A 22498-nucleotide genomic window follows, 5' to 3' on the forward strand; every position below is an offset into this window, starting at 1 on the left:
AGCCTGACCAGTTCAGATCAAGTCAATGTCATCTCAAAACCCATTAACTGTCAAGGTCATCAAAACCAAGAAATGTCTGAATAACTGTCACCGCTAAGGAGACTTGATGACTAAATGTAACAAGGGATCCTGACTGGGATCCTGGAGCAGAAAAAGGCCATTAGGTAGAAACTAAGGAAATCTGAATCAAGTATGGACTTTATTTAATAAGGTATCAGTTTGGTCATTACTTGTGAGAAAGGTATCATAACAAATGTAAGATGTTAATTGTAAGGAAATAGGTGGGCATACATGAGAACTCGGTACTATCTTCACAATTTTTCTGTAAATGTAAAACTATTCTAAAATTAAAAGTTAGTTTTAAAACAGTAGATGGATTCTTTGAACAAATCACTACTCATTTGGTTAAGTCTCTTCTTATAGTATTCAAGGTTGATCACAGAGGGTTTACAAGGATCAATTACTTATAACTGGGAAGCTAATAAAACGCTGTGGGTTTAATGATAAACTTCCAGGGAATCAGAGATAATGCCTAAATTTGTCTTTATTATCATTACTTTAAGAAGGGAACAGTTGAGACTAAACCATGAATCTAGACACGGTAACTGACAAGGGTGGATCTGACTCACCGAATCACATTTCATGGTTTATGCTATGTAGTAACATTAACAGTGACTAAAACTGAAATCACTGACAAAGGCTGCTCCTGGACCATCTGAGATAGTCCAAGTACTGACTCGGCTCAAAGGAAATAAAACTGAAAACTCTTGATCTCACCCCAAGTAATCATTCTGCACCCTGTCTGAACCTTGGCTCTCTACCCATCAGCCTACTCAAAACCACGACGGAGGGTGTCCCGCTGCTAAGAAACAGACAATACGCAGGGCTTTCCAGGCCAGTAAATGAGTAGCCAAGAAGGAACCATGAAAGACACTGGCCTGGTCTCTTTTGGAGCTCGCTGATATTGACTGAGCATCTACCCTGCAAAAAAAAAAGCATTTGGAGATCTTGCCTTTCAACTTGGCTCGTGTTTTTGTTTTTGTTAAAGCAGGCTTACTTCACAGCCCCGGATACACTTGTAAGTGGAGTCTCTCAACATCGTATGATACTGGAAGTTGAAAATGAAGGTTAAACGTTCCTCTAGAGTGCAAAGCCCTGGAGACGCCTTGTTGGTGCACTCGTTCTTCGGGTTCTTCATTCTGTGGGTTAGAACACAGGTGGGTGAAAACTGGGAGTTAAGAATTTGAAAAAGATTGTGCACACAGTTTCAGACAATTCATAAGAAAGGCATAGGGGCACGCGGGGCTCTCTGCTTCCTGTGAAGTGGAAGCTTCTCCTTCCTCAGATCCTAATGTAATCTCATCCCCTATCCGCCCTATCCCACTGCGCCCACCGCGTTCCTCTCATCGATTTCTTCAGCTCCTAGACTAAGGAAATGACTAAAACGCCAACGCTTTTCTTCTCTCACCGACTGCCCAGCGAACTAAGCGGACAAGAGCGCAGGAAAATGGCGCCAGATTGGAGGCGCGAAGCACCGGAAGCATCCGCATGCCAGCGACCGCGTGCGCGCGAGGGGCGGGGCGCTCGCCTCCCGTGCACCTGCCAGGGCCCTGCCCTCTGCACAAGCCCCGCCCCCAGCCCCACCCACGCGCGACAGGCCGCGGAGCACGCTCGCGCTCTCCTGCGCGTCCGCTCCCTTTGTAGCTACGCACGGTAGGGGAGCGGACCCTGGCGGTTTGCTCCGCTCGGTGGAGGAGAGATGGGGAGGCGTGGCGCTGGGGCTGAGGTAGGAAGGAGCCCGCCCCTCGACGCCTAACCCTCCCGCGACGCTAGCCCCTGAGTCGTGATGCGAGCGTGGGTCCTACTCTCCGCGGTGCTCTGGTACCTCACAGGAGGTGGGGCTCCTCCCGCCCGGCCCCCAGGCTTCCCGCAGCTTCCCGGTCCAGCCTCCCCGCTTCGCCCCGCCCCGCCCCAGTCTGAGCTCAGGCTCCACTTCCACTTGGTCAGTGGGGTTTGTTTGGTTTTTTTCCTCCGCAGTTGGATGGCAGCGTAATTCCGAACGCACTGAGAAAGGTTTCATTTATGGCAAGCCGGGACACCCAGGTAATGAGGACCTCTTCACTCGCAGAGTCCATCCGAAAAGCCGGGGTCCCCGTGGCTCTGCTGAGGTTTTTCCCGAGCGAGGACATGCAGCAGAAAGTTATAGAACGTGTACTGTGTGCTCTGCACTTCCTGGAGGTTGTTTCATCCTTACAGCAATGCCACTGCGCGTAAAGAAGAATCTCGCCTCAAGAAGCACGGCTCGTGAGGAGCTAAGATTCAATTTATAGCTCTTTCTCTGATACCACCTCTCTTCAGAATGTCCCTGCTGGTTTGCAACCTGCGAGGCCAGCTCAGAGGAGTGATTTCCGGGGCTGGAAGTCCCTCTGTTTGGAATGTCCTTATCCCTTCATTAACTAGAACTCCTACACATCATTTCCGGCTCCGCTCAGATGTCATTTGTCACTGTGATAAAACTTTCACACACTCCCTAAGGAAAATCAGTCACACAGCTAACTTTAGATGACTTTGGGCCGGTTCGTAGCGTTGGTTACATTTGGGATCACGCCGTTTTTGGAGCCCCTCCCCCTCCGTGCCAGCGCTGAATTGTGGTACAGTATCTTCTTTATAGGTTCAGAGCCCGGTGTTCAGCAGGCTTTATAATTACTATCTTATGGGACAGTATTGTTCAAAGCACATTGTTGCTGCTTCCATCAAATCCGAGATAGAGTAGGAATTGCAGAAAATCTTCTTTATGTGTCCCACATAGACTGAATTATTGTTCCTAACAGAGGACACTTACAGCTAAATATCACATTTGCCTTGGGGATGATAATGATCATCTTTAAAATAGTTTTGAAAGCAAAAATTTCCTTTTCTGCTCTTTAAGGTGATTCTACCAACGCTTCAAATTTTTTTGATTCTAGTTCTTCTGAATCTGTACACTAAAATGTATTATGTACATTTTTATAAACACTATACTAGCACAGAAAAAAAAATAATGACTCTGGCAGTCTAGAGTTTTAAAAGTCTATGAGAAGTAAAAAGGACTTTAGTTTTCCAAGTGTTATAATGATATGCTGATTTTTAAAACCGTGAAATCCAAAGATAACTAATCAAAGTAACTTTGGGACAAAATGGTAGGAAGTGTGTTTATTAATTTAAATTTTGCTATATAACGTAGTTATATACTGTTTTATTTGTCATAGTGAAAGTATATGTAAAATTACATCACAACAGCCCAGTCCTTGTCTGTATGGACTTTAAACGTGCGGAAAAAGAAACAGTGGACCCCACCTATTTATGGGTTGGGCCTAATGAAAAGCCATTATCAGGTAAGTTATTTGATTTTAATATCTTCCTTTTTTATTTTTATTTTTTTTTAATTTTTTAAATTTTAAAATCTTTAATTCTTACATGCGTTCCCAAACATGAACCCCCCTCCCACCTCCCTCCCCACAACATCTCTCTGGGTCATCCCCATGCACCAGCCCCAAGCAAGCTGCACCCTACATCAGACATGGACTGGCGATTCAATTCTTACATGACAGTATACATGTTAGAATTCCCATTCTCCCAAATCATCCCACCCTCTCCCTCTCCCTCTGAGTCCAAAAGTCCGTTATACATATCTGTGTCTTTTTTCCTGTCTTGCATACAGGGTCGTCATTGCATATCTTCCTTTTTTAATGATGCCAACCTTTTTTAAGAAAAGCATTATTATTTATGAGAATGAAAAAGCTGTAACTTAATTTTAACTGAAGTTACTTACTCAGTATTTAGACAGTCATAACCTCGTCTGTGCCTTATTTTCTCCTTATTCATAAAACTGAAGCAATAGTTTTTGTACCTTTCCTCCCAAAGCCTTATTAGTTCAGAAGTTTTTATAGAACCTAAAATTTATCTTTGCAGCATCTGTGATAGGAAATGAGGTAACTAATTTGTAATTTTTCATGATGTTAGAAGGTGTCTTAGAATGTAAGGATTATTAATTTCTATCATATGTGAAGAAATTGCATTGTACTATAAGGTACTATAATCTCATTTACTGAATTACTGGTATAAATAAATTGAAATTAGATGCCAAGAATTGGATTAAAGAAAACCAAAATATATTTCAAAATTGTACTTATCGTGTGGTTTTCCATTGAGTAATACAGCAGAATGAAGACTGTTGAATTCGTGAAGTTAAAATTGTCCATTAATTTATAAACTTTCATATGTATTTGTAACCCCAAGTTTACTAAATAGTGTTTGAATTGTTACATGTTAAATAACCAACTCATTTACTCTTTCTGTTTAGGAAGTAATAGAATAAATATAACTAATACAGGAAAGCTGACGGTGAAAGACTTTCTGGAGCCTTTGTCTGGACTTTATACTTGCAGTTTTTCATATAAGACTATCAAAGCAGAAACCCAAGAAGAAAAGGTAGTAAAGCAGAGATATGACTTTATGATCTTTGGTAAGAATATAGGCACATTTTAACTTATACATTTAGTTTGGATCAGAATTAAGTATATGGTTTCTTCATTTAGTATAAATGAGTCTGTTATATATAATCAGTATGGCTTATAGAGTATTTTAAATGTGGCTGGTTCAAATAGGAAAAGGAGTATGTCAAGGCTGTATATTGTTACCCTGCTTATTTAACTTATATGCAGAGTACATCATGAGAAACACTGGGCTGGAGGAGCACAAGCTGGAATCAAGGTTGCCGGGAGAAATATCAATAACCTCAGATATGCAGATGATACCACCCTTATGGCAGAAAGTGAAGAAAAACTAAAGAGCCTCTTGATGAAAGTGAAAGAGGAGAGTGAAAAAGTTGGCTAAAGCCCAACATTCAGAAAACTAAGATCATGGCATCCAGTCCCATCACTTCATGGGAAATAGATGGGGAAACAGTGGCTGACTTTATTTTGGGGGGCTCCAAAGTCACTGCAGTTGGTGATTACAGCCATGAAATTGAAAGACACTTACTCTTTGGAAGGAAAGTTATGACCAACCTAGACAGCATATTATAAAGCAGAGACATTACTTTGTCAACAAAGGTCTGTCTAGTCAAGGCTATCGTTTTTCCAGTGGTCATGTATGGATGTGAGAGTTGGACTATAAAGAAGGCTGAGCGCTGAAGAATTGATGCTTTTGAACTGTGGTGTTGGAGAAGACTCTTGAGAGTCCCTTGGACTGCAAGGAGAACCAACCAGTCCATTCTAAAGGAGACCAGTCCTGGGTGTTCATTGGAAGGACTGATGTTGAAGCTGAAACTCCAATACTTTGGCAACCTCATGCAAAGAGCTGACTCATTTGAAAAGATCCTGATGCTGGGAAAGATGGAGGGGAGGAGGAGAAGGGGACAACAGAGGATGAGATGGTTGGATGGCATCACCAACTCAATGGACATGGGTTTGGTGGACTCTGGGAGTTGGTGGTGGACAAGGAGGCCTGGCGTGCTGCGGTTCATGGGGTCACAAAGAGTCAGAGACAACTGAGTGACTGAACTGAACTGAGATGTGTCTGACCAAGGAACCTCAAAGTGACATCAAAATCAGTTCATTTCAGTTCAGTCGCTTAGTCGTGTCCGATTCTTTGCAACCCCACGAATCACGGCATGTCAGGCTTCCCTATCCATCACCAACTCCTGGAGTTCACTCAGACTCACGTCCATTGAGTCAGTGATGCCATCCAGCCATCTCATCCTCTGTCATCCCCTTCTCCTCCTGCCCTCAATCCCTCCCAGCATCAGAGTCTTTTCCAAGGAGTCAACTCTTCACATGAGGTGGCCAAAGTACTGGAGTTTCAGCTTTAGCATCATTCCTTCCAAAGAACACCCAGGACTGATCTCCTTTAGAATGGACTGGTTGGATCTCCTTGCAGTCCAAGGGACTCTCAAGAGTCTTCTCCAACACCACAGTTCAAAAGCATCAATTCTTTGGCACTCAGCTTTCTTCACAGTCCAACTCTCACATCCATACATGACCACTGGAAAAACCATAGCCTTGACTAGACAGACCTTTGTTGGCAAAGTAATGTCTCTGCTTTTGAATATGCTATCTAGGTTGGTCATAACTTTCCTTCCAAAGAGTAAGCATCTTTTAATGTCATGGCTGCAGTCACCATCTGCAGTGATTTTGGAGCCCCCCAAAATAAAGTCTGACACTGTTTCCACTGTTTCCCCATCTATTTCCCATGAAGTGATGGGACCAGATGCCATGATCTTCGTCTTCTGAATATTGAGCTTTAAGCCAACTTTTTCACTCTCCTCTTTCACTTTTATCAAGAGGCTTTTTAGTTCCTCTTCACTTTCTGCCATAAAGGTGGTATCATCTGCATATCTGAGGTTATTGATATTTCTCCCGGCAATCTTGATTCCAGCTTGTGCTTCTTCCAGCCCAGCGTTTCTCATGATGTACTCTGCATATAAGTCAAATAAGCAGGGTGACAATATATAACCTTGACGTACTCCTTTTCCTATTTGGAACCAGTCTGCTGTTCCATGTCCAGTTCTAACTGTTGCTTCCTGACCTGCATATAAGTTTCTCAAGAGGCAGGTCAGGTGGTCTGGTATTCCCATCTCTTTCAGAATTTTCCACAGTTTATTGTGATCCACACAGTCAAAGGCTTTGGCATAGTCAATAAAGCAGAAATAGATGTTTTTCTGGAACTCTCTTGCTTTTTCCATGATCATTGCGGATGTTGGCAATTTGATCTCTGGTTCCTCTGCCTTTTCTAAAACCAGCTTGAACATCTAAAAGTTCACGGTTCACGTATTGCTGAAGCCTGACTTGGAGAATTTTGAGCATTACTTTACTAGCGTGTGAGATGAGTGCAGTTGTGCGGTAGTTTCAACATTCTTTGGCATTGCCTTTCTTTGGAATTGGAATGAAAACTGACCTTTTCCAGTCCTGTGGCCACTGCTGAGTTTTCCAAATTTGCTGACATATTGAGTGCAGCACTTTCACAGCATCATATTTCAGGATTTGAAATAGCTCAACTGGAATTCCATCACCTCCACTAGCTTTGTTCATAGTGATGCTTTCTAAGGACTTCACATTCCAGGATGTCTGGCTCTAGGTGAGTGATCACACCATCATGATTATCTTGGTCTTGAAGATCTTTTTTGTACATTTCTTCTGTGTATTCTGTGTTCTTCTTGCCACCTCTTCTTAATATCTTCTGCTTCTGTGAGGTACATACCATTTCTGTCCTTTATCGAGCCCATCTTTATGTGAAATGTTCACTTGACATTTCTAATTTTCTTGAGATCTCTAGTCTTTCCCAATCTGTTGTTTTCCTCTGTTTCTTTGCATTGATCGGTGAGAAAGGCTTTCTTATCTTTTCTTGCTATTCTTTGGAACTCTGCATTCAGATGTTTATATCTTTCCTTTTCTCCTTTGCTTTTCACTTCTCTTCTTTTCACAGCTATTTGTAAGGCCTCCCCAGACAACCATTTTGCTTTTTTGCATTTCTTTTCCATGGCGATGGTCTTGATCCCTGTCTCCTGTACAGTGTCACGAACCTCAGTCCATAGTTCACCAGGCACTCTATCTATCAGATCTAGTCCCTTAAATCTATTTCTCACTTCCACTGTATAATCATAAGGGATTTGATGTAGGTCGTACCTGAATGGTCTAGTGGTTTTCCCTACTTTCTTCAATTTAAGTCTGAATTTGGCAATAAGGAGTTCATGATCTGAGCCACAGTCAGCTCCCGGTCTTGTTTTTGTTGACTGTATAGAGCTTCTCCATCTTTGGCTACAAAAAAATATAATCAATCTGATTTCAGTGTTGACCATCTGGTGATGTCCATGTGTAGAGTCTTCTCTTGTGTTGTTGGAAGAGGGTGTTTGCTATGAGCAGTGCATTTTCTTGGCAAAACTCTATCAGTCTTTGCCCTGCTTCATTCCTTATTCCAAGGCCAAATTTGCCTGTTACTCCAGGTGTTTCTTGACTTCCTACTCTTGCATTCCAGTCCCCTGTAATGAAAAGGACATCTTTTTTGGGGTGTTAGTTCTAAAAGGTCTTGTAGGTCTTCATAGAACCGTTCGACTACAGCTTCTTTAGCATTAATGGTTGGGGCATAGACTTGGATAACTGTGATATTGAATGGTTTGCCTTGGAAATGAACAGAGATCATTCTGTCGTTTTGAGATTGCATCCAAGTACTGCATTTTGGACTCTTTTGTTAACCATGATGGCTACTCCATTTCTTCTACGGGATTCCTGTCTGCAGTAGTAGATATAATGGTCATCTGAGTTAAATTCACCCATTCCAGTCCATTTTAGTTCGCTGATTCCTAGAATGTCGATGTTCACTCTTGCCATCTCTTGATTGACCACTTCCAATTTGCCTTGATTCATGGACCTGACATTCCAGGTTCCTATGCAATATTGCTCTTTACAGCATCAGACCTTGCTTCTATCACCAGTCACATCCACAACTGGGTATTGTTTTTGCTTTGGCTTCATCCCTTCATTCTTTCTGGAGTTATTTCTCCATTGATCTCCAGTAGCATATTGGGCACCTAACCTGGGGAGTTCCTCTTTCAGTATCCTATCATTTTGCCTTTTCATACTGTTCATGGGGTTCTCAAGGCAAGATTACTGAAGTGGTTTGCCATTCCCTTCTCCAGTGGATATCAAAATAGTGTGTTCTAAATAGTCCTCTTTCAGCCTCCCACTTCTCACTGTCTAGGTATGCAGGCACAATCAGCATTATCACAGTTTTGCTAGGTAATTTAAAAATTGACGTTTAATTCCATAAAAGCAAATTAATGATCCTTTTCACTGGACAGTGCTGACACCAATGATACTTCTGTAAACTAAGACTCTCCCCACCAAAATCTCATTTTTTTCTTGATACTTTTAACTTACATATGTAAGGCACCCACAGAAGCTATATCTTCTCTTGTACTGAGTAGATAATGTATCAGACAAATAACCTTTTTCATTAAAGTCATTAGTTTTACATCTCTTCATAAGGACAAATTGTTAAAACATTTGTGCTCAGTTGCTCAGTCATGTCTAACTCTTGGAGATCCCATCGATTGTAGCCTGCCAGGCTCCTCTGTCCATGGGATTCTCTAGGCAAGAATACTGGAGTGGGTTGCCATTTCCTTCTCCAGGGGAATCTTCCTTACCCCGGGATCGAACCTGCATCTACTTGCGTCTCCCACGTTGGCCACTCCTGCACTGTGCCACCCGAGAAGCCCTTAAAACATTTTATTAGATAAGTTAAGCTTCTTTGGTGGTTTGTAAGATTGATGGTATTTAATATTACGTGTTATTTGGAAATTGATGCTAGGCACAATTGTTTTATTATCATCTTTTTTTTTTTTTTAAGCCTATCGGGAACCTGACTATTCATATCAGATGGCTGTACGTTTTACCACAAAATCTTGTGAAGGAAAATATAATGATCTGCTTTTTCGAGTCCTGAAGAAAATCTTGGATAATTTAATCTTTGATTTGTCATGCCATATCATAGAACCATCATATAAATGCCATTTTGTTAAAGTTCCAAAACATGGCCTCATTCATGAGCTATTTATAGCCTTTCAAGGTAAAAAATTTTAATATTTCTTTAAATTTATGAGTTTAATCTTATTACAGAATTAATTACCATAGTAATATGAGAAATAAGTCGTAGGCTTTAAATGCTTGTTAAGCACTAAAATCTATTGTTGTTCTTAGCCTGGTTGTGGTTTTAAAAATTAACACATTAATTATTTGCCTTCAACTATGATATATTGTTGCCTATTTTTGAGAAGTCAGTAGCATTTTATAAATATGGCCTTTAACTATACAGCTAATATTTAAGTTATAACTTCTTATAGAATTTTAAATTGTATTTTTAAGAACTTGACAAAAGGGGGAAACCAAACCAAATTTATTTCTATTCATTTTAAAGCCTTGTAGTTACCTCCATTAGCCCCCAGATGGAGTGAAATCATAATATATAAAGTATTCAAATTGTGCACCTTTCTGGGATTACATAGATTAAACACATGCACACATGTATACTGATCAGCATTTGGAACGTTATTGGAATGTTTGGAACTTTTTTGGAATTGTCTTGTGAAGATGTCATTTTCTCCCCCCTCCAGTTAATCCTTTTGCACCAGGGTGGAAAGGTACATGCAATGAGTCTATTGACTGTGAAGATACCACAAATCATAATATCCTCCAGGTAAGAATTTCAGTGTAGGGGGAAAGTATTTGAATAGTAAACAAAGCTGTTTAAAAACTTAAGCATGAAATATTACTGATATTGCTTTCAGTTTTATAAACTGAGATTGTGAGAGTCTTAGCTATTTTAAAATGTTTTGTCTTGGAGTAGTATGTTTGGAATATTATATAACTCCCCAGGTTAATATTATGTATTTTTCCTATGATAGAAGAAAGATGGATCGCTGGTCTTTGTTCTCCAAATGTAACCAAGCAGCAGCTTGAAAAACAGCCTTACAGGGCTTCCTTGGTGGCTCAGTGGTAAAGAATTCACCTGCCAATACAGGAGACACAGGTTTGATCCCTGATCCAGGAAGACTTCACATGCTATGGATTCTGAAAGAGATGGGAATACCAGACCACCTGACCTGACTTTTGAGAAACCTATATGCAGGTCAGGAAGCAACAGTTAGAACTGGACATGGAACAGCAGGCTGGTTCCAAATAGGAAAAGGAGTACGTCAAGGCTGTATATTGTCACCCTGCTTATTTAACTTCTGTGCAGAGTACATCATGAGAAACGCTGAGCTGGAAGAAGCACAAGCTGGAATCAAGATTGCCGGGAGAAATATCAATAACCTCAGATATGCAGATGACACCACCTTTATGGCAGAAAGTGAAGAGGAACTAAAAAGTCTCTTGATGAAAGTGAAAGAGGAGAGTGAAAAAGTTGGCTTAAAGTTCAACATTCACAAAATGAAGATCATGGCATCTGGTCCCATCACTTCATGGGAAATAGATGGGGAAACAGTGGAAACAGTGTCAGACTTTATTTTGGGGGGCTCCAAAATCACTGCAGATAGTGACTGCAGCCATGACATTAAAAGATGCTTACTCTTTGGAAGGAAAGTTATGACCAACCTAGATAGCATACTGAAAAGCAGAGACATTACTTTGCCAACTAAGGTCCATCTAGTCAAGGCTATGGTTTTTCCAGTGGTCATGTATGGATGTGAGAGTTGGACTGTGAAGAAAGCTGAGTGCCAAAGAATTGATGCTTTTGAACTGTGGTGTTGGAGAAGACTCTTGAGAGTCCCTTGGACTGCAAGGAGATCCAACCAGTCCATTCTAAAGGAGATCAGTCCTGGGTGTTCTTTGGAAGGAATGATGCTAAAGCTGAAACTCCAGTACTTTGGCCACCTCATGTGAAGAGTTGACTCCTTGGAAAAGACTCTGATGCTGGGAGGGATTGAGGGCAGGAGGAGAAGGGGATGACAGAGGATGAGATGGCTGGATGGCATCACGAACTCGATGGATGTGAGTTTGAGTGAACTCCGGGAGTTGGCGATGGACAGGGAGGCCTGGTGTGCTGCGATTCATGGGGTTGCAAAGAGTCAGACACGACTGAGCAACTGAACTGAACTGAACTGAGGCCTCTGCACCACAATTACTGAGCCTGTGCTCTAGAGCTTAGGAGCCGCAACTACTTAGCTCCTGTGCTGCAACTACTGAAACCCCTGTGCCCTCGAGCCCAAGCACTGCAACAAGACAAGCCACCACAATGAGAAACCCATGCACTGCAGCTAGAGAGTAGCCCCCACTCTCTGCAGCTGGAGAAAAGACTGCCCAGCAATGAGGACCCAGCACAGCCAAAAATAAATTAATTCATTTAAAAAAAATGAACAGCCTTATAAAAATAAATAAAGAAAGAACAGCCTTATAATCATGTCATTCTAGGTTAAAACATTGGTTTTTCCAAAACTGAGTCTTTATTGATCATGATAGTTGCTCTCTCCTCTGCCTTATTCGAGGCTCAGGACATAATCTAAAAAAATACCTTCATTCTCCTCCTCTAGTCCTTAAGCCCATTACCCTTAACATTGTACATGGTTTATGGGTTATTATTAGTTACTATTTAAGCCCTGTGCTCAAAAAATAAAATTTACACCATTAGTCTGTAATGCCAGTTAAAGTTTTGGTTTCCATCTTGCTTGGCTCTTTGGAGTTAGAAACAATCAACTCCCAGTTATCTACATATGGGATAGACATGCTGCAAATAATTCAAAACAAGTGCTTTTTAACCTCATTTCAATTCTTAACTGTTGTACATAAAAATTGACAGTTGATGAGTTCAGGCTAAACTAATTTTGGTATTAACATGCAACTTTTCAGGAATTCACCTGTTGTGTAAAGCAGTGCCATGCTTGTATTACATTTCATTGCCTCTGATATAGGAGAAGAAATTTGGTTCACAGTTTAGTAATTGTACTTCTCTCTGGTGTTTTAAAATCTTAGGCAAGAAATCGAATAGAAGAATTTTTCCGGAGCCAAGCATATATTTTCAACCATGATCTAAATAAAACTCTACCAGCCATGCATTTTGTGGATCACAGTTTTCAAATAGTACGTATGGATAGCTGTCGTCCAGGCTTTGGAAAAAATGAAGGTCTACACAGCAATTGCGCTACCTGTTGTGGTAATTATAAAATACACATATCTAGTTATTTAGGTTATATAGTCAGAATTCTCTTAGCATAATTGAATATTTATAGTGATTTTCTTACCAAAGAAATGTATTCAGTTAAAGGGAAGTAAAAATTCAAAGCCCAAATTTCTAAACATAGTTATCTTCATGTATATTAATTCTGCCTAGTATAATCTTTTGTATTACAAAATATCTCTATAGCATTCTGACTTGAGATACTATACTATGAAAGGAAACAAAATGGTCCTGCCTAGAAATTAGAAATAGGAACTAGACAACAAGAAATAGGAACTCATAAATGGAGCAACACAGAAGTTATTGGAAGATGCTACTAAAGGACAAAGTAGCTAAGATTCTAACTTTCTTTTACAGTGCTACCTCGGATCATCAGATAACAATATTGAAAACTCATAAATAGGGAGTTCCCGGACAGTCCAGTGGTTAGGACTCCACTTTCACTGCCATGGCTCCGAGTTTAATCCATGATTGGGGAACTAAGACCCTACAACCTGCTCAGTGGAGCCAAGGGAAAAAACAACTCATAAATAGTCTTCCACAGTTTAATTGGTTGAACATTACTGGTAGTAGAACATAGATATAGAATGTCAGTGGTGTGACATTGATGGCAGTTTGTATTACTGGTATAAAATACCTTTAACTGAAATGAGAATAATCTGTTCCATTGTACTTTCCTCTGCAGTGGTTTGTAGTCCTGGGACTTTTAGTCCTGATGTTGATGTTACATGTCAGACCTGCATTTCCGTCCAAATCTATGGAGCTAAATCATGCCAGTGAATTTCAACATGAAGACTAGGGGTGAAAGCATCATTACTTGCTTGTGGAGGTGGAAGACGTAAGATGATTTGTTCACATCCCAAAGTGTCATAGATATTTTCTTTAAGGAAGATCAGTAAGACCAAAACATTGGAAAATGTACATTGTAAAAACCATAAAAAGATAGTCAACATGGTATTTCTAAGAAGGCATTTAATCTCAGTGGATGATTTTTAATGAAATATGTTTTGTTGCTTACAAACAATCTTGTTTCTTTGTACCTAAAACTATGTTAAGGTCAAGAAGAGTAGACAAGTATATAATAAAATTTTGTACTTTCCATATATTATTTTGTTTGATATCACTCATGATATAAAGGCATATGTATTACTTTTATAATTAGAACCAAAAAAGTTATTTCTTTTAGTCTCTTTGCTTTTAGTCTATTTATTTTAGAATAATAGACTTTGTTTTTTAGTATAGAGTTAGGGTTACAGAAAAATTGAGCAGATATTACACAGAGTTCCATATACCCACTTCAGCCCACCCCCTCACCCCTCCCCGTTTCCCCTGTTAATAACATCTTGCATTAGTGTGATACATTTGTTATGATTAATGAACCAATGTCGATACATTATCATCTATAGTTTTAATAGTTTATATTAAGGTTCATTCTGTGTGTTGTACAGTTCTGTGGGTTTTGACAAGTACATATTGACATGTGTCCACCCCTACAGTTTCACACAGAATAGTTCCACCACCCTTAAAATGCCCTCTGTTTAATCTATTCTTCTCTCTCTCTTACCCCACAGCCCTTGACAACCACTAATCTTGTTACTGTCTCTACAGTTTTGCCTTTCCCAAAGTAAATTAAACTTAGAACCATACAGTATGTAGACTTTCCAGACTGGCTTCTTTCACTTACCAGTCTTCATTTAAGATTCTTCCATGTCACTGTATGGCTTTGATATATCAGTTTTTATTGCTGACTAATATTCCATATCATGGTGTATAAAGGACATCTTGATTGCTTCAAGTTTTTGATGATTATGAATAAAATTGCTATAAATATTTGTGTACAGATTTTTGTATGGACATGAGTTTTCAAATCAATTGTGTAAATACCTAGGAGCATGATTGCTGGGTTGTAAGGTAAGATAATGTCTAGTTTTGTAAGAAATTTCCAAACTATATCCCAAATTGGTTTACCATTTTACATTCCCACTGCAATGGATGTGTTTCTTGTTCCTCATCTTCACCAGCTTTTGGTATTTTAAGTTTTTTTGATTTTGGCTATTCTATTAGGTATATAGTGATAGTTCATTACTGTTTTAATTTTAAATCCCCTAATGACATCTGGTCTCTGCATTATTTCATGTGTTTATTTGTCATCTGTATATCTATCATTTAGATCTTTCTCCTTGTTTTTATTGAATTTTTCATTCATATTGTTGAGTTCCAAGAGTTCTTTGTATATTTTAGATACAAATTCTTATCAGATATGTGTTTTGCAAATATTTTCTCCAATTTTGTGGTTTGTCTCTTCTCACAATGTCTTTCACTGAGCAGAAGTTTTTAATTTTAGTAAAATCCAGTTTACCAGTTTTGGGCTTCCCTGGTAGCTCACTGGTGAAGAATCCCCCTGCCCATGCAGGAGACACTGGTTCAGTCCCTGGCCTGGGAATATCCTACGTGCTGTGGAACAGCTAAGCCCATGCACCCCAACTATCGAGCCTGTGCTCCAGAGCCCAGGGACCCGCAACTGCTGAGCCCTCGCACTGCACCTGCGGAGGCCTGTGCGCCCTGGAGCCCACGTTCAGCAACAGGAGAGGCCACTGCAATGAGAAGCCTACACACCACTGGAGAGCAGCCCCCGCTTGCCCCAACTGGAGAAAAGCCTGGGCAACAAGGAATACCCATGTAGCCAAAAATAAATAAAAGTATAGTCAATATTTTTCCATGGATCATGCTTTTTATGTTATATCTACAAACTCATCACCAAGCCCAAAGTCATGTAGTTTGCTCCTGTTGTATTCAAGAAGTTAGTTTCGTGATTTACATTTAGTCTAAGATGAATTAGTTTTTGCGAAAATTGTAAGTTGTATGTTTAGATTCTTTTTTTTTTTTTTTTTTTGCCTATGGATGGTTCCAGCACCATTTGTTGAAAAGACTGTCCTTCCTCCATTGAATTGCCTTTGCTCCTTTGCCAAAGGTCAGTTGACTACATTTGTGTGGATCTATGTCTGGGTTCCCTACTTATTAATTCATGTAATCTTTCCTCAGTATGGTTCAGTTCAGTTCAGTCGCTCAGTTGTGTCCGACTCTTTGCGACCCCATGAATTGCAGCATGCCAGGCCTCCATGTCCATCACCAACTCCCAGAGTTCACTCAAACTCACGTCCATCGAGTCTGTGATGCCATCCAGCCGTCTCATCCTCTGTCGTCCCCTTCTCCTCCTGCCCCCAATCCCTCCCAGCATCAGAGTCTTTTCCAATGAGTCAGCTCTTCTCATGAGGTGGCCGAAGTACTGGAGTTTCAGCTTTAGCATCATTCCTTCCAAAGAACACCCAGGACTGATCTACCTTGATTACTGTATAGTAAGGCTTATATTTGGTTGGTGTCAGTCCCCTGATTTAGTTCTTCCTCAGTATGATGTTTGGAGAAGGCAATGGCAACCCACTCCAGTACTCTTGCCTGGAAAATCCCATGGACGCAGGAGGCTGGTAAGCTGCAGTCCATGGGGTCACTAAGAGTCAGATATGACTGAGCATCTTCACTTTCACTTTTCACTTTCATGCATTGGAGAAGGAAATGGCAACCCACTCCAGTGTTCTTGCCTGGAGAATCCCAGGGACGGGGGAGCCTGGTGAGCTGCCGTCTCTGGGGTCGCACAGTCGGACACAACTGAAGCGACTTAGCAGCAGCAGCAGTATGATGATAGTTGTCGTCTTTTGCCTTTTTGTATAAATTTTTAAAAAATTTTTATTTATTATTTGGCTCTGCTGGATCTTCATTGCTTCACACAGGTTTTCTCCAGTTGCAGCGAGTGGGGGTTACTCGCTAGTTGTGATGCTTGGGCTTCTCATTGCAGTGGCTGCTCTTGTTGCAAAGCATAGGTTCCGGGCACTCAGGCTTCAGTAGTTGTGGCACACAGACGTAGTTGCTCTGTGTGTTGTGGGATCTTCTTGGAACAGGGATTGAACCCATGTCCCCTGCCTAGGCGGGTGGATTCATAACCACTGGACCACCAGGAAAGTCTTGTCTTGTATTTTTAATTTCAAATTCCAAGTGTTTATTGCTGGTATTTAGAAAGGCAATTAACTTTTGTATATTTACCTTACATGCTATGATCTTTCTCTAATTGCTATTAATTCCAGGAGGTTTTTGGTAGATTCTTTGAGATTTTCTACTTAGACAACCATGTCATCTGCAAACAAAACAGTTTTATTTCTTCCTTCCAATCTGTATATCTATTATTTCCTTATCTAGTCTTACTGTATTAGTTAGCACTTCCAGTATGACATTGAATAGTAATGGTGAGTGGGCACATCCTTGTCTTGTTTCTAGTCTTAGAGAGAAAGCATCAAGTTTCTCACTATTACATGTGATTTTAGGTATAGTTGTTTTTTTTAAATAGATGTTCTTTGTTAAGTTGACAAAGTTCTCTATCCCTCTATTCCTTTGATTGATATATGATATTTTCATCTTTAGTCTGTTGATGTTGATAGATAAATCGATTTTCAAATGTTAGAACTATTCTGTATTCAGAATAAATCGTTTTTAGTCATCGCTTCAGTTCAACGTTCAGTCATGTCTGACTCTTTGCGACCCCATGGACTGCAGCACACCAGGCCTCCCTGTCCATCACCAACTCCCAGAGTTTACTCAAACTCATGTCCATTGAGTCAGTGATGCCATCCAACCATCTCATCCTCTGTTGTCCCCTTCTCCTCCTGCCCTCAATCTTTCCCAGCATCAGGATATTTTCTAGTAAGTCAGTTCTTCGCATCAGGTGGCCAGAGTATTGGACTTTCAGCTTCAGCATCAGTCCTTTCAGTGAATATTCAGAACTGATTTCCTTTAGGATGGACTGGTTTGATCTCCTGCAGGCCAAGGACTCGAGTCTTCTCCAACACCACAGTTCAAAAGCATCAATTTTTAGTCATAATGTACAGTTTTTTATACATTGTTGGATTTGATTTGCTAATATTCTATTGATGATTTTTGCATTTATTTTATGAGACATATTAGTCTGCAGTTTTCCTTATACCATTATCTGTGTTTTAGTACTAGGGTTATTTTTTGTTAGTGTTAACATTGTAGATAAGTGTGTCAGTCAGGTCCAATCAGGAGACAGAAAACATGAAACATTTTGAACAGGGAAATTTTAATATAAAGAATTGTTAACCATAACGGGATTAGAATAACAAGGAATTGGATAGTAAGATGTAGGGAACCCTAAAGACTCTGCTACAAAACCACACAAGGAAGAAGGGTTGGTGAAGCTACTGGCCACCATGCACTGCAGGATGTGGCCAGTGGAGACGCTGCACATGCTGCAGGGGCCTGTCAAGGGAACAACCTGCTGCTTTTTGATGTCAGCTCAGTTTGGCGTTTCCTTCCCTCTCCTTAGAAAATCCTGCAGTGTGTAGGCACTGCTCTTGAGTTTGAGAATTTCTTTTTTTTTTTTTTCCTAAGCCAGAAAGCAATTTTCTCTAATATTTTGTTTTACATCCTCCAGTGCCCCTGTACTCTTTAGGTTGCTGCTGTGTTTGCTTAACTGTGTTTGGTTAACTGTGTTCACCGTTAGCAGGCTTCCCTTACGCCATAGTTCATGCATCTGATAAATGTTTCTCAGGCACTTCTTGATTTCCTCCTTTAGTTTCAGAAGCTTCTTCATTCCCCTCGAAAGGAAGAACCATAGATAAACTGACAGATTAGTGTGATTACCTCTATGAGTAGAAATAGTTTAATAGTCAAAAGCAAAACCTGATCTCAAGAAACATTAATTTTTAAGTTACAATAATGGGGGAAAACATATCACTACCAGGTTTGTGCAGGTGTCAGTGGCCTAGAGTGGAAGTTATTTTCTATCACAGCAGGCTTATTGTTTCACCAATAACCCATTCCTCAGAATTGAAAATTAAGTAGCCAAAGAAAGAATTTTTGTATTTCTCACTGGGCCAGAGATTGTAACTATCGCAAAGTAATATAACTGCAGCAGCTCTTGCACAGTAATGAATTGTGTAGGTCTGAAGGACCCTAAGGTTGCAGAAACATGATTGGTGCCAAAGTATGGTTGCTGAGTGGCAGTGTTTATTTTGAAGACTGCTAAATACGTGAGTTGAAGTTTGGATAAACAGATACAGTATTATCACTTTGTGTCATCCCAGGGTAACGCATCTAGTATCAAAATCTGTAAACAAATAGACCACAGTGAAGGTATTTGGAAAACAAAGACGGTAAGGAAATCGGGAAGCAAAAAGAAAAGAAAGTGGCTTTAAGCACAAAACTTGGACTGGAGAGCTCTAATTTAGGCTCCTGGACCCTACCTCATTTCTGTTACCTGGAATGTGACTCAAGCAGAAGAAAGTCAACCAAATTTGTAAATGCAGAGGAAAGACTAAATTGAGGATGGAGGTATGTGTGTCTGCCTCCCTCGTCTTTCTCATGGCCCAGCTGATGAAGTCTAATGTCCAATGTCCAAAGCATCTTGCAAACTACGTCTCCCTTGAGCGACAGAAAGCCAGTGAGAAAGATGTCTGCATTCTACAATGGAAAGACCTTGGCTTTCTGATTCTAGTCCTGACTGGATCATTTTCTATCTTGTCAAAGACCATTTTCTCATCCCTGCTGTGGGGAATCTAATTAATACCAGGCTCAGCCCCTCTTAAAATATAACTTTATGTAATCTTTTTTTTGTCTGAAAATGTCTTTTGTTTTTATTTAAGGACAAAATCGAGACATAACATATACATTTGTACACGGAGAAAAAAAATACCAGAAAGGAGTTCACAAAACCTTGGTCCCTGCCATCCTCATTCAGTGGCTCTGGGGCTGTGTCAGCTGGCAGCTTCAGGGCTGCCTCTGGGTAGGCCCCAGATGCCCTGGGTTGGACAGCTTTTTGAGAAGTCCCCTCAGTCTACCCACCCACTCCTACCATCTCTGGAGGACAGGATACAGGTTTTAACCTTGAACTCCTAAGCACCCATCAGAGTGACACAACTCCTGGGGAATCCCCAGGACTAGTGGAAGGTGATCTAGACTCTGCTTGGGGAGTATGGGAGAACCCTGGGGGATTAGTCTGGAACACTTAAAAAGGTGGCTTGAAGAATGAAGTTCTGAACTCATTCCCCTTGCCCTTCCTAAGAGTCATACAAGCTAGATACTGCTGATGGTGGGGGGCAGGGATGGGCAAGAATATGAGGCCAAGCTAAAGGGCAGCTGTCCCTCAGAAAGAGAGGAAATCAAAACGAATAGGGCCAAACAAACCACACCAGGACAATCAGACCCACCCTAATACAAGACTGCCAAAAGCTGGGCAAGACAACTTCGGGTTAGTGTCCTCTATCCCTCTCCATCCCCAAATCCCAACCAACCCCACTGCACATTCAGTAAGTCTAAACAGGGAAGGGCTTAAGAAGGGCCCCAGAGGGCACCATGTACTGCCCACATCGGGAGGATGTGGGGGCCTAAAGGGCTAGGAAACTGTTAGAAACATGAGGCAGGACAGAGGCTGGAAGCCCAGCGTTCATCCTAGAGTGATCTGAGGAAGAGCCCAGACTGCAGCTCATCTAAAGGCGAGCCCTTAGGAGGCTCCCAGAGTCTGAGCAGGAGGGAAGGGCAGGACTGTGGAAGTCACAGGCTGGGTCCATGAAGCCAGATTCTGGTCAGGCCTGCTGGGGAGGAGTGGAATCTCAGGACTCCAGCAGAAATAAAACCTCAGGTGGTTGGGCCCAGGACAGCCAGTGATCCCAAGTGTGTATGTTTGTGTTTGTATGTGTGTGAGTACACGTGTGTATCTGTGTATGGGAAGAAGAGAACTTCAGTCCCACTGCTTCCAAAGAGACAAAAAAGTCCTATCAAACCACCACCAGAGAAGAAAAGACAGCTTTTTTTTTTTTTCTCTCTTGTGTAAAAAAAAGTTCCTGTCTCTCCCTCCCCTTTCCTCAGGTGGAAGGGAGAGATGATTGCTGAGGGAGGAAGAAGAGCCACAGGCAAGACCCTCCCCAGGTCTGTGCTGGGCATACCCAATAGTTAAGGCACCCATGGATAGTGCAGCTCAGAAGGCAGGTGAGAGAGAAGGCCAGGGCAGAGGGAGGAGTCAGGAGGACTAATTCCCCTGGAACGCTCCTTGGGCAGCAGATGAGGCAGCACTGCAGAAGGTCCTGCTACTGAAGATGCCCTGGGAAAACTCCTCCTGCGCCTGCTGGAAGCTGCCCCTGTCCTGCGGTACAGGGACTGCACCCGCTTCAGGAGGAAGAGTGAGAGCACGGCACAGAGGGTGAAGAAGCCACCCACCACCATCGTGATGCCCGACACAGCCAAGTTGTGCTTCATCGTAGACAGGGCTGCAATCCAGCCACTGTCCCCAAAGCTAGGGATGCCGATCCACTGGATAATGCAGATTTGACAGAAAAATACAAAGAAGAACACGAAGAAGCTGAAAGAGTTGTCAGACCTGAAAGCCTTATAGGTGGGTCGATACCAACAAAGGAAGGCACAGCGGGTGAAGATCACAAACCACAGGATGGAGAGGCCAAAGTCTACTCCCCTGGAGGTGTTGACTAAGAACCAGGTCAGGCAGGCAAGCAGGTTCAGAAACAGTGTCACTGAATGCAACATCCAGAGATAGGAGAGCATCTTGCATATCCGCTGGTAGTCGGCAGGGATCTCTGTGGAGAAGTCCTGATAGAAGCAGGGCTTGACAGGGCACCACACAGCCAGGGGCAGCCAGTTGTTCTCTCTGGCATGTAAGTTGGCCACCATGTTCTGAAGCTCCCGCTCCTTCCGTTCCAGCTCGGCCGCTTTCCTGTCCAGTTCTTCCTGCTGCCGGAGCAGGCTTGCCTGGGCTGCAGAGGCCGCAGTCTGGGGGGTTGGCTGGGTGGGCTCCACTGAGGGTTGGAAAACTGCCGGCTGCGAGGGCCCGGGCATCTGTGAGACAGGAACCGTCATCGCTGCATTTGTCTCTGAGAAAGGGTTGAATTCAGCCAGGCCTCCTTGTGGGGCATTGGTCAGCTGGGTCACAGAGGGATCCTGGAAGGGGTTTACGTCCACTGGGTCCGTGAAGGGATTGGTATCGAAGGACGACATGGCGGTCGGCGGCCGATGAGCGAGCTCCGAGAGCACTTCTGCCTCCAGGCACCCAGACCCAGCGGCGCTCTCCGTGCAGACCCTCCACTTCCGGGAGCGAGGCACTATGTAATCTTATCGTTTATATGAAAGAGCTATGTAGACCATAAAACACCAACAGTTTTAAGGCTCTGTATTAGCTTTGTGGTGGTGGTGGTTGCTCAGTCATTCCTCCTTTGTGGGCCTGTGATAAACAATGGAGTAATTCTACACAGCTAGGAATCCAGAGCTTTCACCATAATTTGCATTATTGTTGTTCACTCAGTTGTGTCTGATTCTTTGTGACACCATGGACTGCAGCACGCCAGGCTTCCCTGTCCTTCACCATCTCCCAGAGCTTGCTCAAACCCATGTCCATAGCGTCGGTGATGCCGTCCAACCATCTCATCCCGTCATCCCCTTCTCTTGCCTTCAATCTTTCCCAGCATCAGGGTCTTTTCCAGTGAGTCAGCTTTTTGCATCAGGGGGCCAAAGTATTGAAGCTTCAGCTTGAGCAGGAGTCCTTCCAGTGAATATTCAGGGTTGATTTCCTTTAGTGTTGACTGGTAATTTGCATACATTCTATCAATAAACTTTTATTTACTATAGGTCCAGTGTTCAGTAGTCTCGGTCCCTGTCACCAGGAAAGGCCCAGACTAGTGTCTGAGACAAATAAACACTGCAATTAAGTGCCGTTGTG

General features: G+C 41.9%; 1 protein-coding gene and 1 pseudogene across 3 annotated transcripts; one reads left to right on the forward strand and one right to left on the reverse strand.

Annotated features, from left to right (window-relative positions):
• Window positions 1465-14541, forward strand: ZPBP2 (zona pellucida binding protein 2). Of its 2 annotated transcripts, none has more exons than XM_013972121.2 (8): window positions 1465-1895; window positions 2038-2103; window positions 3249-3374; window positions 4343-4504; window positions 9385-9603; window positions 10148-10230; window positions 12504-12684; window positions 13394-14541. In XM_013972121.2, exons 1-8 carry the CDS (start codon window positions 1847-1849, stop codon window positions 13486-13488), a joined length of 981 nt encoding a protein of 326 aa, XP_013827575.1. In that variant the 5' UTR covers window positions 1465-1846; the 3' UTR covers window positions 13489-14541. The 2 variants fall into 2 exon arrangements, with proteins under 2 accessions (XP_013827575.1, XP_005693818.1); XM_005693761.3 differs by having other exon boundaries at window positions 12504-12611.
• LOC102184469 lies at window positions 20748-21878 on the reverse strand (annotated as a pseudogene). Its single transcript, XR_001296929.2, has one exon. The product of XR_001296929.2 is annotated as a secretory carrier-associated membrane protein 2 pseudogene (transcript).

This window comes from Capra hircus, chromosome 19 (assembly GCF_001704415.2).
Source record: "Capra hircus breed San Clemente chromosome 19, ASM170441v1, whole genome shotgun sequence".
Taxonomy (NCBI): Eukaryota; Metazoa; Chordata; class Mammalia; order Artiodactyla; family Bovidae; genus Capra; species Capra hircus.